This window comes from Sus scrofa, chromosome 7 (assembly GCF_000003025.6).
Source record: "Sus scrofa isolate TJ Tabasco breed Duroc chromosome 7, Sscrofa11.1, whole genome shotgun sequence".
Lineage (NCBI taxonomy): Eukaryota > Metazoa > Chordata > Mammalia > Artiodactyla > Suidae > Sus > Sus scrofa.
Window position 1 is genome coordinate 34100878 of NC_010449.5, and position 15907 is coordinate 34116784.

The 15907-nt window shown below is 41.9% G+C and overlaps 1 protein-coding gene across 4 annotated transcripts in view; it reads right to left on the reverse strand.

Moving 5' to 3' along the window:
- The window catches only part of BTBD9 (BTB domain containing 9), a 399597-nt gene that overhangs the window by 377801 nt on the left and 5889 nt on the right, over window positions 1-15907 (reverse strand). Inside the window, exon 1 of one of the 4 annotated variants that reach the window (XM_021098099.1) lies at window positions 4236-5191. Coding sequence (XP_020953758.1) covers window positions 4236-4295 — 60 coding nt within the window. The 5' untranslated portion in view covers window positions 4296-5191. 4 annotated transcript variants of the gene reach the window in all.

The following is a 15907-nucleotide window of genomic DNA, read 5'->3' on the forward strand; positions in this document are numbered from 1 at the left end:
CCGCATCTGCAACCTACACCACAGCTCACGGCATCACCGGATCATTAATCCACTGAGCAAGGGATCGAACCCGCAACCTCATGGTTCCTAGTCGGATTCGTTAACCACTGCACCAGGATGGGAACTCCCAGACTACCTTCTTAACATTAATTCTAAAAGAAAAAACAAATTGTGACTAATAAACTATTTCCTGTTAAAATTCATTTTGTTTAAATGCCATCACATTATTGACAAACATAAAATGATCAAATGTAGCAGAATTGATGAAATAGATAAATACCTGCAGTCTATTTCCTTCTCTAAGTTTACAGACGCAGCAGCTTATGTTTTACTTGGCCAACAGCAGGGGGTGAGCTGCTGATAGGGAAGATTCATACAATACTTCCTGTGCTGAGCTGTACCTATGGGTAAATCTAAAGTAACCCACACACTCTGTGGATAAGGAGGGTTTTAAATAATGGAAGAAGAGAACTTTTTAAGACTATTAAATGAAAGATGTTCCATGCAGACAAGATGGCAAAGGCAGGAGTCTCTATCAGGGCACTATCAGAAAATGCGAAACTAGAAAGGAAGTTTGCTTTGAGTAAAAACAGAGACAGAAACAGATAAACAGTATGGTAGAAACTTGCACTACAAAATGTGTCTAAGACGCCTCCAAGGGAACAGATCAGAGACTGGGAAGTACACATAGTTCTGTTGGAAAGATCCGGGCAAATCATTTCCAAGTCCCTAAGATTCACTTTCTACCTTAGAAAAGGGGTGGAAGGCTATGAATGCAATAAAATTCATTATTTAAAAAAAAAAAAAAAAAAGAAAAGGGGAGAAGGGGGCCACCATCCTGTGGTCCTTCAAGTTCTAAAGCTCTACAACTAAATCATCTATGTAGGAAATTTTTTGTCTTATTAGGGCCAAACACGGCATATGGAAGTTCCCAGGCTAGGGGTCAAATCAGAGCTGCAGCTGCCAGCCTACACCACAGCCACCACCACACCAGATCCAAGTCGTGTCTACGACCTATACCACACCTCATGACAATGCCAGATCCTTAACCCACTGATCAAGGCCAGGAATCAAACCCACATCCTCATGGATGCTAGCGGGTTTGTTCCCACAATGTAACTCCATAATCTGTCAAATTTTTAAATACACATTTCCTATAACCCAGCTATTGTGCTTCTAGAACTATTGATTCAGTATTGCCTGTAACAATAAAAAGTTGGCGGGGGTGGGGGGGCAACTAAATATCCATCAATAGGAGCTCCTGTTGTGGTGCTGTGGAAATGAATCTGACTAGTAACCATGAGGTTTCGGGTTCATCCCCTGGCCTGGCTCAGTGGGTTAAAGATCCAGCATGGCTCTGAGCTGTGGTGTAGGTTACAGACATGGCTCGGATCCAGCGTTGCTGTGGCTGTGGCGTAGGCCAGGAGCTGTGGCTCCAATTCCACCCATAGCCTTGGAACTTTCATATACTGTGGGTAGGGCCCTAAAAAAAAAAAAAAAAAAAACCATCAATATGTAAGTGGCAAATAAATTACAATGTATCCATGTAACCCAGGCATTAATAGGAATGGAATAGATCTGAATGTTCTGACCTGAGCTCCAAAACACAGTAAGTGAAGAGAGCAGGCCTCAGTTCAATTATGTAAATATAAATATATGTAAATGTGTGTATATACTTACGTTACTTAAACATCTACTGAATTAAGTAAATAGATACCTAGAAAAGAAGACTGCAAGGCCACACACTAACTGTTAACAGCAGTAACCCCAAGGAGGAGGTGGAAGTGAGCGGACGACATAAAGGAGTGAATGGGAAGGTTTATGTTTAAACTCAAGGTACTTCTGAAGTTTCTGCTTTAAAACAAGGATTTATCTTTTATATAAATGATATTTCAAAAAATTTTGAGAAGTTTAAAAGGTGATGAAATATTTAATGAAATATTTATCAAAAGAAGCCTCTTTTTTTTTTTTCCCCAAATAAAAGGATGAAAACACTGATATAGATGATCTTGGACTTGCTATACTTTCCTGAAAAGAAATCTGAGAAATGAGCAAATATTGATGGGAATAGATTTTTAGTACATAAAAGATTTTTAATAGTTATCTAAAAATGAGCCAAAACACAAATTCCTGGAGAGGAGCAACAAGATCTCTCTTGTGTCCCAAAAGGATAGCATTCAATAAATAAATATTACATTGAAATAAAATGATCCAAGGATAGGCTGGGGACACAAAGGTGGGACTCCATGTCACTCTCAGCAACTGATTATAAAAACACATGTGCTCAGGAGTTCCCTGGTGGTCCAGTGGGTTAAGGATCAGTCCTTACCACTGCTGTTGCCTGGGTTCAATCCCTGGCCCGGGAACTTCCTGGCCTGGGAACTTCCACATGCCACAGGCACACCCCCACCCCCACAAAAAAATAAATAAATAAAATGTGCTCATCTTAAAAGTCTCTAAACTATTTACAACCAGATATTTTCATTAGGAAGTTCTCCCTCCTCCCAATATTCAACACGTATTTGGTTTCCTAATTTCCACTTTAGTAGTCAAGGTTATACTTCTATATCATACTTTCTATGATGTTTCTCATATGCTTCAAATATTTTTCAACTTATAAAACCACTTTACTATGCAGCACTTTTCTTGGTGTACTCTTGCTAAGTCTCTAGTGATTTACTATTTTTTCCAACTGTAAATTCTACAGATACTTCAGGAATGTAAACATATGTTAACAACAGTACAATCCTAAGAGTCAACATTCTGGTAAAAATCTTTGATACCTTGCTATCCTTTTTCTCCATTCGCACATCCTGTTGATGTGCTTTTCGACAATGCAAAGATCTAATTTTCAGAACAGAGGAAGGATATGGCTGTTCATTATCTCTACACTCCTATGTTTTTAACTTGTTAGGATAGCCTGTGCTGCTTTTTCTAAGGGGAAGGACCCAGGGGAAGAAAGCATTTAAGAATAGAAGTTCAGGAGTTCCTGTTGTGGCTCAGTGGAAACGAATCTGATTAGTGTCCATGACGATGCAGGTTCAATCGCTGACCCTGCTCAGTATGTTAAAAACCTGGCACTGCCCTGAGCTGTGGTGTGAGTCGCATATGCGGCTCAGATCCTGTGTTAAATGTGGCTGTGGTGTAGGCCAGCAGCTACACCTCCAATTCAACCCCTAGCCTGGGAACTTCCATGTGCTGCACCTGCAGCCCTAAAAAAAAGAATAGAAGTTCATGAAAGAAATGATTCAAACAGCTCAGTTCTAGGTAGCTTTCTCAGCTAATAAGCAACTCAACAAACATTTGGGTGAAGGCTTACTGTGAGTTTAACTACGGGGTGAAGAAAGTAGCAGGTGATGAGCATTACCCACCCACAGAAACTTAAAAAGCTAATTATCCTTTCCTTGGGCTGTTAACAGCTGTGACTGATCTCACAGCAAACCATCACTAGATCACTACAGTTTTCTCTCCAATCTTACCTCCTCCATAATTAACAAAAGATGACATTCCAACACCGAGTAATTTATAAGCCTTAGCATTCTTCAGTCTTTTCCACAGAAACACCATTGCAGTATCTGGTGGCCAGCCACAAATGCCTATTTATTCCTGGAAGCGCTTCAAGACTGGCCCACTATGGAAACTAACCATGATCGGTAATATTAAGGCAAAATGCTGAGTCTCAGTGTGGGAAGAAAAAAACACCTCCCTCAGCTTCAGGGCCAAAGAGAAAATTCTTCTCCACTCGCCCCTGCTCACTGGATCAGACCCAGGAATTCCCACTCTGCCTTCTTCAATTTCCCTCATCTGCAGATTTTCAGCAGGTTTTTTTCTCTCTCTGGCTCACTAAGCAGAACAGTCAGAATCTTCAGTCACTCTCCTGCCCCTTTGGAGCTGCACTGGCCACAATGGTAGCCAAGCATCACATGTGGCCACTGAGCTCTTAAAACATGACTACTCCAAATTGACATGTGCTGTAAAAAAACCTTGTATTTCAAAGGCTTGCTAAATATCTCATTTATTTTTTCACATTGAGATGTGGAAACAGTAATTTTTTTCTTTTTGGCCACACCCATGGCATGCGGAATATCCCTGGCCGGGGAACAGACCCGTGCCACCTTTAGCACCCAAGACACAGCAGTGACAATGTGGGATTCCTAACTGCTAGGCCACCAGGGAACTCCAAATGATATTTTAGATATATTGGGCTTAATAAAAATATTTCCAGTTAATCTTACCTGTTTTTCTTTTATCACGGCTAATAAAAAATTCTGAATTGCAAACATGGCTTCTTGCATTTGTAGCTCACATTACATTTCTATTGTACAGCACTGCTCATAGGTTGTCTTAGGAAAGGCAGCAAAGAGCGTTCAAAGTCACACTAAGTCTTGGTATCACCACAGACAATTACATAACCCTTGACACTGTTGCGCTGCATCCCGAAGGCCTTTAAGACCTGCACCTGCCCAGCTTTAAGACAGAAGAACAGAGGTGGAGTCAGCAACAGAGACATCAGTGGCTTATGGACCGGCGATCTTACATGCCTGATGCAAGGCCCTGGAGAGACACCCCCACCAGGCGTGGTGGGTGTCGGGCAAGACAAGGCCGCAGGTTTTCCTCCCGAGGGGAGGAGGAGCTTGCCAGTTATAGGGGAAGTTACCTCAGATTGGCTCGTTAGTTACCAGAGAAACCAAGAAGGGGCACGTCCCTCACAGCCCCTTTGTTTTAAGAACAATCACTAACTGGGGTCTGGGGCCAGTATGTGGTAAGGTCAGCCTTGTGAGTAGGGTGAAGTGAAGCAGGCCCTCCTAGAGCAAGGGATGGAGACAGAGCAAGAAAACAGCCATCTTGAGTGGCCTGATCCTACAGACACCTTACCTAACCCTTTTCTCTTTTGTAAAGTGTGGTGATACTAAAATGCTACCTTAGAGGACTGATGGTAGAATCAAATGGGGTAAAGTAAACTATGGTGCCTGGTACATAATAAATGCCCAATAAATATTAACCGCTACCATCACTGCTACTACTACTATACTACTATCATTATTCACTATGAGTACCTGACGAAGACAAGGACAAGACATGAGTTGGTAGAAAAAAGATGGAGTGGAGTTCCCATCTTGGCACAGAGGAAGCTAATCCAACTAGGAACCGTGAGGTTTCACGTTCGATCCCTAGCCTCGCTCAGTGGGTTAAGGATCCAGCGTTGCTGTGGCTGTGGTGTAGGCTGGCAGCTACAGCGTCCATTAGACCCCTAGCCTGGGAACCTCCATATGCCGCAGGTGAGGCCCTAAAAGGACAAAAGACCAAAAAAAAAAAAGGATGGAGGGAGGGTACAGACAGTCCAGAGAGAACTCTCCATTTCTCTTCCGGAGACACACCCACACGGACAGCCTCACTACTCAGTGGCAGCATGGGGGTATTTGCAGGACACTCTCACTCCATCCAATTATGTATGTCAGAGGATGTGGAAATACGGCCACTCCTGTAACAGTTCCAAGAACCTTAGCCTGGATGCCCTTTCCCCGATAGGGAGAGCCAGAGATGCGTTGGTTCTTCTGAGATGCCACTGTTTTCTCACATGACCAAGGCTTTTACTGCTGGAACCTCTTATATTCCCCATGTCTAGTTAAATCTGCCTCCTCTTTCAAGGCTCGGAACAGACTTCACACCCTTCAGCAAGAGCCTTCCCTGATGTTGCCCATCTACGTCAGGGGCCCCTCTCATACACCCTGGGATCAGCTTCTGTTTCCGCCATCACTGCCCCCATTAACAATGTCTTGTGACCCTGTTACTGACTTGTCTTGTTGGTAAGTAAGCTTCCAATAGGGCAATAACATGAAATCACTCAACAAATAATCAATGTCTTACCATCTTTACCCTCCCAGAATCTAATACAGTTTCTAGCATATTCAAGTCAAAATTAACCAAAAAGGGCCATACAGATATGAACAGATCTCTGTTCTGAATTCCAGACCCCCATATCCCACTGCCTACTTTGTGTCTCTATTTGGTTCCTCTCAAGTACAAAGGTACTTCCAAACTCACTTCACACTCTCTACACCCTCTCTGCCACTAAACCCTGCCCTCCTACAATGTTCCCCAGCTCAGGGAGCCCAATTATGGAAATCAGAATGCCCTGCTTCAACCTTACCTTCCATACCTAATTCACCTGCAAGTCTTTTCATGTTATTTCCTAAACAAGCTCTCAAATCAAGCTTCTATGTTACCACCCTTGTCTCTCACTTGGACCATTCTCACCCATTTCCTTCCCCGTTTTCACTCCAAACTGTCCTCTACCAGCAGCCAGACTGAATGTCAAAGTGTAAATCTGATTATGAACTCTCCCTGAACCCCTCCCTCCCTGACCCTCACCCCCACTTAAATACTTCCAATGGCTTCCCAGGCCTCTTTTTTTGGGGGGGGGGGAGGGCGGGGGATGCCATGCCAGAGGCATGTGGAATTTTCCAAGCCAAAGACCCTTAACTTCCTGAGAGGCTAGGGATCTAACCTGCATCCTCACAGACATAATGTCAGGTTCTTAACCCACTGAGCCGCAACAGGAACTCCTTTCTTTAAAAAATAATTTTAATAAAATAATTTGCATCTCAACCAAATTAGAAAGCAACATTGCCCCTATAAATTTTCAGAAAACACTTGGAAGGCAAAGTCCATAGCCATAACCTCTGCTGGCCAGGATCAGCGTACCTAGAACACACTGGCTCCAAACTCAGAGAATATTTAATCTTAAAAGCTTATTATGTGTGACTAGGTCACCTTGCTGTACAGTAGAAAACTGAAAGAACACTGTAAACCAGCTGTGATGGGAAAAATAAAATCATTTAAAAAAGAAAGATTATTACTTGCTAATTTTGTTTCTTTATGCATCATGCTGTAAAGGTTGTCTTTGAAAATCACATTAGCACTACATTTTTGTTCCAATCTTTTTCCCAAATGGACTTAAGGTTTGAAAGACTGATAATTACCTTTTTCCCTCCTCCTCCTCAATTATTTAAATACTCAGTGTGTACATGGTAGTGCTCCTTGAAATTAATTTTCACAATTAAAGAGACTTTTAAAGCTTCTAATTAATTTCCCAATTCATTTTTTAGATGTGAACAGAGAATCACCATCATCTAGCAGCTCATTATACACACTATAAAATATTGCACCCCAGCTGTGAAGCTGGCCATAGTAAATATGTTTTGTTACCTTAATCAAGATTTATGATAACATAATAATGTAATTTTTAAAGGCCACATGCCAAAGTACTTCCTAAATTAATAAAAATACTTAGCACTTAACCTATACCACACTTGAAAAGCATCACACGGTCTTGCAGGTAGCTATTTGCCCATGTGCCCAGGGCTAGTAACAACTGATGGAGAACCTGTCACCAAGCCTATTTACTTGATTTATTTTACAGTAGCCTTCTAAGGCCACATACATAATGGGTACTCACTGTGTGATGGGAAAATAAATTATTTAGTCTGGACAATCTGACAGTGTTACTATTAAGCTATTAATTCCCCAAGAGGGGGAAATTCCCTGAATAGCTTTTTTTTTTTGTGCCCAAATAGCAACACTACTAGTAACTATTTACAGATTCCTGGAACCCTAGACCTGGAAAGGACTTAAGCATCATAACCATGGTTTTTTACAAATAAGGAAACTGAAAAACTTGTCAAGGCTCACAGCCATCAGTGGCAGAACCTAGGATAATATGATAAGGAGAGAAAAGACTATGGATTCTCAATCTCCTCATTCAGGAAACGGGGAAAACTGGAGCTCCTGCTGTGGCTCAGTGGTAACGAACCCGACTAGTATCCACGAGGATGTGGGTTCCATCCCTGGCCCCACTCAGTGGGTTGAGGATCCAGCGCTGCCACAAGCTCTGGTGCAGGCTGCAGATGTAGCTCAGATCTGGTGTTGCTGTGGCTGTGGTGTAGTCCGGCAGCTGCAGCTCCAATTCAGCCCGTAGCCTGGGAACTTCCATATGCCCTCCTAAAAAGAAGGAAGGAAAGAAAGAAAATGGGGATAACCATACCCCTAGGAGGATGGTTATGAGGATGCAATGAAATAACATAAAACACGTGAAGGACGCTGTGCATGTCTGACACTTAACGGTCACTCCGTAACTATCATTTTCCTAGTCAGCCTTTCCTCCAACAATTGCCCCCACCAATTTCCCCCATCACTTTATTTTTCAACCCAAATATCATTTAGGATGATGCACGTTAGTGATGACTTGCTGACATGTATACTGAATTGACAACAAATTAGAGCAAACCATACAGTTCATTCAGGAACAAAAGGACTCACCGGGAGGCTAACAAGCAGCAGACTCCAACTCCCAAGAGTTGAGTCTACCCCTCCCCAAAGGTTTTCAAAGCCTTTCGATTTGTTGGACTGAGCCCACATCACCTTACCCAAGGTTGACAGTATGCAGTTTAGGGCCAGTTTTTCAACCTTGTGCTTCACACATACTTTCTAATCCCTTTTCCAGTTTTTATTCAAACTTTTCATAAGATTATCTAAACCTCTGGCCTTCTCTTTCTAACCTCTAATTCACTCGGGGATCCACGGAAGCCTTGCTATCAGCCCACCGCTCCACGAAAACCACTCTTACCAAGGTCATCAGTAATCTCTTAACTGGAATACCCAAGATGCACTGTTCTATCCCGACCTTCCTGGAACTCTCCGCAGCCTGTGACGCTCTTGAACACCCCCTTCTTGAAACTCGACTCCCTTAGTCTCTGTGACAGCCTCCTCTCCCATTCTCCTTTACCTCCAAGTGTCTCTTCTTTCACTACTGTGCCCGTAAGAGCTGTGTATCCCAGGTCTATGACTTCCTGGTGAATTTATTTACCTATATACCTGCTTTCAACCATGACCTATTAACTTCCAAATATCTCCCTCTAGCCCAGGCCACTCCTCTGAATCTCAGTTTCATACGCCAGCAATATGATTCCACTACATGTCCCTACTGACACCTCAAATCAACAGCGAACGAATCTCTTAATGTATATCCTCCTCCCCGGTCCTTTACCTTAATAAGTGATATCAGCACACAGCAGTCCATGCTAAAAACCTGTAAGACTTCCTTGACTCCTTCTCCTCCCCGATCCACCATATCTAATCAATTGGGTAAATCTCCTAATTTTACCTCCTAAACATTCCTCAAATGCATCCCTCCTGCGTCTACCTAATAACTTCTATTCTAGCCCAGGCTTCAATCAGCTTCCCAACTATCTCCCTGCCTTCCATTCTATCTCCCTCAATTCCATCTCCACTCAGCTTATAATCAATCTAAAATATATAACTACACTACTCCCTGTTTAACTTATTATTATTATTTTTTTTTTTTGTCTTTCGTCTTTTGTCTTTTGTCCTTCTAGGGCTGCACCCGGGACATATGGAGGTTCCCAGGCTAGGGGTCTAATCGGAGCTGTTGCTACCGGCCTACACCACAGCCACAGCAATGCCAGATCCGAGTTGTGTCTGTGACCTACACCACAGCTCACGGCAACACCGGATTCTTAACCCACTGAATGAGGCCAGGGATTGAACCTGCAACCTTGTGGTTCCTAGTAAGATTCGTTTCCGCTGCACCATGATGGGAGCTACCTCTGGCTTAACACTTTTAAAAAAATTCTCAATTAACTGGCTCTGGAGGGAGTTCCCATTGTGGCTCAGCAGAAATGAACCCAACTAGCATCCATGAGGACACAGGTTTGATCCCTGGCCTTGCTCAGTGGCTTAAGGATCTGGCGTTGCCGTGAGCTGTGGTGTAAGTTGCAGATGCAGCTCGGATCCTGCATTGCTGTGGCTGTGGCGCAGGCCAGCAGCTGTAGCTCCAATTAGATTCCTAGCCTGGGAACCTCCGTATGCCGTGGGTATGGCCCTACAAAGCAAAATAAAATAAAATAAAATGGCTCTAGAGTCAGATCTCTTCACTTCGGAATCTACTGTCTGCACTCATTAGGCATGACCTTGAACAAGTTAATTCTCTGCATCTCCATTTTTTTTTTTTTTTTTTTTTTGTCTTTTTGCCTTTTCTAGGGCCGCTCCCTCAGCATATGGAGGTTCCCAGGCTAGGGGTCGAATCGGAGCTGTAGCTGCCAGCCTGCACCAGAGACACAGCAACACGAGATCCGAACCGTGTCTGCGACCTACACCACAGCTCACGGCAACACCGGATCCTTAACCCACTGAGGGAGGCCAGGATCGAACCCACAACCTCATGGGTCCTAGTCGGATTGGACACCATGACGGGAACTCCAGCTTCTCCATATTTTTACCTGTGAACATCCCAGAGGATTAAATGGGATAATAACTATAAAGCACTTGATACAGTTCCCGGCATACAGTAAGTGCTTAATAAAGGGTAGTTATTAGTGATCCTATTATTAATAAAGTCATAACGCTTGGATTATGGTCACTGGGCTGGAATACACGTCTACGGAGCATACACTGCCCTCCATGACTCGACCCCTGCTTACCCCTCCGGTCTCCTCCCTCAGGATGCCCTGCCTCTCACTTTGTGCTTCAGCAATATCAAACTTAGTCACCACTTACCGTGACACACTTAGCCATCTCTCTGCCCAAAATATATATTCCTTTCACCTCCCTGCATAAAGTCTTTATCTTTAGGCCTAATGAGGTGTCACCTTTACCAGGGAAGCCTTCTCTGAACATCGGAGCTTATTTAGGTGTCTTCTCAGAAGTATTAGACAGACAGATAAAAGGAAGCTGCCTGGGAGTCTCCTCCCCGACTCTACCTGAACTAGGTCAATTCTCACCACAGAGGAGTCACAACATATTCAAAGTTAACTCAGGTGAATTCAGCTATGTACCTAGAAGGAGTCAGAAATAGTGAGAGCTCAAAGTTCCCTCGTGGCTCAGCAGCAACGAACCCTGTGTTGCTGTGAGCTGTGGTGTAAGCTGCAGATGCAACTCGGATATTGTGTTGTTGTGGTGTAGGCTGGCAGCTGTAGCTCCAATTCAACCCCTAGCCTAAGAACTTCCATATGCCGCTGGTGCATCCCTAAAAAAAAAAAAAGAGAGAGAAAAAGAAAGAAAAAAACAGTGAGAGCTCTCCATCTCTTCACTCCATGACTATATGCTCTTTGCTATAATCCAGCCTGAAATAGAAGGTAAAATGATTTCAGAAGTTCCTCAACCCTGACAAATAGATGGAGGCAGTGAAGAATTAACTGAAGGCTATATAGAAACACTGATAACGGAAAGGAGAAGAGGTGATGGAATAGAGTTATCCTGCTTTAGGAGAATTAACAATCAACCCTTCCTTTAAAAACTCTCACTAGGAAATTCCCATCGTGGCTCAGTGGCTAATGAACCCAACTAGCATCCATGAGGATGTGGGTGCGATCCCTGGCCTCACCCAGCGGGTTAAGGATTTGGTGTTGCCATTAGCTGTGGTGTAGGTCACAGAGGCGGCTTGGATCCTGTGTGGCTGTGACTGTGGTGTAGGCCAGTGGCTACATCTCTGATTGGACCCCTAGCCTGATAACCTCCATATGCCACAGATGCAGTCCTAAAAAGACAAAAAACAAAAAAAACCTCTCTCAATAGGTGATTTCCACACATCAGAAGAGTTTACTAACCACTAAAATAAATGGTACACAAATACTTCAGTAGTTAACAAAGTGTACATTTCTTAAGCTTTAGGTGGTATGACAGAATGTAGAGAGAACAAAGAAATCACTGAAAACAATGCAAATGCACAAAGATTATTATTACTACTACACAACAGCAAAATAAATATTTGCGAGAACTTAACTAAAGCACCAATTACATAACTGCAAAGATAGCTTCACTGTGGAACTTTTGAGGCAAGCCAGGAAATGCTTAGTAATGGTAGCACTCATGAAATGAGGTGTTGCTCAGCCAAATTAGGGGTGTCAAATAAAACTTCTAGTAAAATTAAATCCTCATACTCCAAATTAGCTTATGTTGGGGCATGGATAAACTTAAAAAATCATGACGTGGTACTTTGTAGGCACTAAAGGATCTTCTAAAGAAAATTTTTGACAGTACTTGATTTTTATACCGTCTTGACTTTAGTCTCTTGCTAATGCCACTATCTGTGAGAACCAATAACCCATGGTGGGGCTGTGGGTTTCCTTTTGAGTGCCCAAGTCTTGACTAGTTCCACAGCCAGTATTAAAAACAGGAATACTGGAAGTTCCTGCTGTGGCACAAGGGGACAAGCAGCCTCTCTGGAGTACTGGGATGCAAGTTCCACCCCTAGCCTGTACAGTGGGTTAAGGACCCGGCCATGCCACAGCTGCAGTATACGTCACAACTGCGGCTCAGATTTGACCCCTGGTCTGGGAACTCCATATGCCACAGGACAGCCAAAAAAAAAAAAAGAAAATCCAGGCACCCAGCTTCCCAAAGAAGACAAAAGTCTAGTTCTTTGCCTCAGCTAGCACAGATGAGGGGCCTATGAGAAAAAGCACATACTGGGGGGAAAGCAAACCAGTGCCAGTTCCCTTAGGGGAACTTACACTTAGCTCACCTGTAGGAGATGACCCAACGTCCTTGCTACTCTTCATCTGATAACATTTCTCCTCCTCCTAGGCTGTAACCTCCTTGAGGACAGGGACCAGGTCACAGTGTTTGATGGAAAAATTATCAAAGCTTTCTCACCCCTTAATCTCCCTGGCAAGCTATCACAAAGTACTTCTTCAGGCTAGCACAGATTTTTCTAGAGATTAAAAGCTAAAACTGGCATGAGCTGCGTTATAAACAGAATGTCCACCAAAAAGGAACTTGTTATGTCTGTTAAGAGGCTATTTTTTTAAAAGTAAATTGAACAAATATAAAACATGTCAAAGATTTTTTTAATGGAGTAATTAATGAAGCAGCCAGTCAGATAATATAAAGGGATCAAAGGAGAAGTCAAAGCACACACACACACTATCTGGAATGCTGAAATTGCTTTACAAGTAGATGCAAAATTGCTCAATATCCCCAGGATAACATTCAACTCCATTACACTCAAAAAAATTCTTTTGTGTCTGTATGGACAAGAATCATCTGCATTATTCTCATTTTTCCACAATATGCGGAGTTATGAATTAGCTCAACAACAGTGAAAGTACCTTAAAGTACAGATAACCTGGAAGAGTGCACAAGACAGAAGTCAGTAATCTTTTATGCCCATGTCATAGTCTTTCACAATTTTTCCTGACAACATCCATACAATGGAATACTACGCAGCTGGCTGAAGAGAATGAGGAAGCCTTTTCATGTACTGATATGAAATAGCCTCCAAGATACAATGAAAAAAAAAAAAAAAAAAAAAGGAAGATGCAATACAGTAACATGGTAGGTGACATTTATATTTAAGAATAAACACGGAGTTCCCGTAATGGCTCAGTGGTTAACGAACCCGACAGGAACCATGAGGTTTCGGGTTCCATCCCTGGCCTTGCTCAGTGGGTTAAGGATCTGGCATTGCTGTGAGCTGTGGTGCAGGCCGGCAACTGTAGCTCCAATTGGACCTCTAGCCTGGGAACCTCCATATGCCTTGGGTACGGCCCTAAAAGGGAAAAAACAAACAAAAAAAAGAATAAACATAAGAATATGCAAAATATACAGAATATTTCTGAAAAGATATACAGGAATGTTAACATTTGGGGGAATGTAAAGGTTATATGAGAATTTTTTCTATTTAAATGAGGTTAAAATAAAAAGTTAAAAGTAAAAAGTAAGCAGATAATTGATACCTTTGTGGGTTGGAGTGGTGAAGCCATGATCTGGTTACCATCTAAAGAAATTAAGTCCCAAAATATAAACCAAAAATATGTTTCTAAAAAAAAACCAAAAAGTATGTTTCTGATGTGTTCTGAAAAGGTTCCTGACTAAACCAATTAACTCCTATATACAGACACCTTCTAAAGAATGAGATTTGGAATTAAATGGACATACTTTAGGACCTATTCAAGAAGAGTTTCTAAAGTACCCAAAGGACTCTAAGTTAACAGACTCGAGTGTTACTCATCATCATGTAACCCAAAGTCCATGTTCTATGGAAGGTGCAGTGTGTGCCTTCTGACACTGCTCAGGCAAGTACTTTCCTCTGCAAATTTGAAAGATAAATTCGTTTATATAAATGTTTGGTTCTACTTAACATTAATTATGAAAACCATTAAATAAGTATAAGTGGAATTATATAAGAATAAATGCATAGGAGTTCCCATTGTGGCACAGTGGTTAACGAATCCGACTAGGAACCATGAGGTTGCAGGTTCAATCCCTGCCTTTGCTCAGTGGGTCTGGAGGCGTTGCTGTGAGCTGTGGTGTAGGTTGCAGACACGGCTCAGATCTTGCGTTGCTGTGGCTCTGGCGTAGGCCGGTGGCTACAGCTCCGATTCAACCCCTAGCCTGGGAACCTCCATATGACGCGGGAGTGGCCCAAGAAATGGCAAAAAGACACACACACACACAAAATCAAAAAAGAAACAAAACAACTACCATTCTTGTCCTCAATAAATACTATTAAAAAATAAATAAATAAAAAAATAAAAGGGCTAAATCAAATCAGTATAAGAACATTAAGCCAGAAGTAGAATATGCAAATATTTACTTTGTAAATAGATCAAAAAATAAGCACTTGGGTGAGTGAAAGGAGTAAGTGGTGTAAAGAGAAAGAGGATTAGTTGGGAATCTCAAGTATGCATTATCTGGGGTGAGCAGCAAGATGTTTTTCACTAAGTGATAAAAAAAGCAGTTCTGAATTTACTTTAAATGTCATTAGCTTGGAAAAGTACAATTCTTCCTCTAGAAGACTGCACCTATACATAGAGAATATGAATGCTTATGTAAAATACTCTGTCATTCCACTAAAAAAATAAATAAATAAATAAAGTTTTGAGTCAGATATAGCACATCTTCACAGGAAAATCAGCATTGTGATCTTTGTCTACCTCCTTTCCCTCCATCTCTAACATTGTTGTGAAATTGTTTCCAGTCATTCAAGCAGTTATCAAAATTCTAACTTCTCTAACAACTTTCCCCAAATCAGCCGAAACAAGATTAGATTTCTCCATCTGTTTTACCTCTTTGCAATTCCCACAGTGCTTCAAAATCTGCCCCAGCTGACATGAAGAGCATTGGCTCTGGAGACCAAGCTGGGACTGAAGCCTGTCCCACCTCACTGGCCACCACAGGCACATTGTTCTTCACATTCTGAAATTTAGCTGCCTTGAGTGAAATGAGGATAATATCCAATTTACAGGGTTGTTATTATAAGGATTAAGTGACATACAGAAAAGGCCTAGCATAATGCAGCCGCTTGATAAACAATAGCTAGTTGTTAATGATCTTTTTGCTTATGTGTACTCTTACTTCCCAAACCAAGAAAACAAGGACACGGACTGATGGAATATTTTTTGTGTCACAAAAAGATTCAAAAGGCAGCCCAGGAGATTAATGTGGATTTATGATATGTTATGATTTCTAAAACATTGTAAGAGCTTATGAGTTGAAATCAAAACTGAACACTCAGGTGCTGAACAAGTATTGCAGGACCAAGTCTGTGATCAATATGTATATAGGACTTATCATATTCTATGAGTATTGCAGATGTTTTTCCTCTACCAAATCATATATTCTTAGACTGTTTTTAAAAAATTGTTGTGTACCTCTATATTTTTTTCTTGCATTCATAAGACTGAATGATTTTAACTTCAAGTCCTTGATGCCTACTCATTTCTCTATGTGCAGCACTCTGCACAGTTTCGGGCACATAGTAAATACTTAATGAATGTTAGCAGAAAAAATAAGAGAGAACAAGAGCCGGAGAAACATGGTGAATAGCTAACTGGTCTATTAAGCTACAATTTAACTCCTGAAATCTCTTTACAATATATCTCTTATC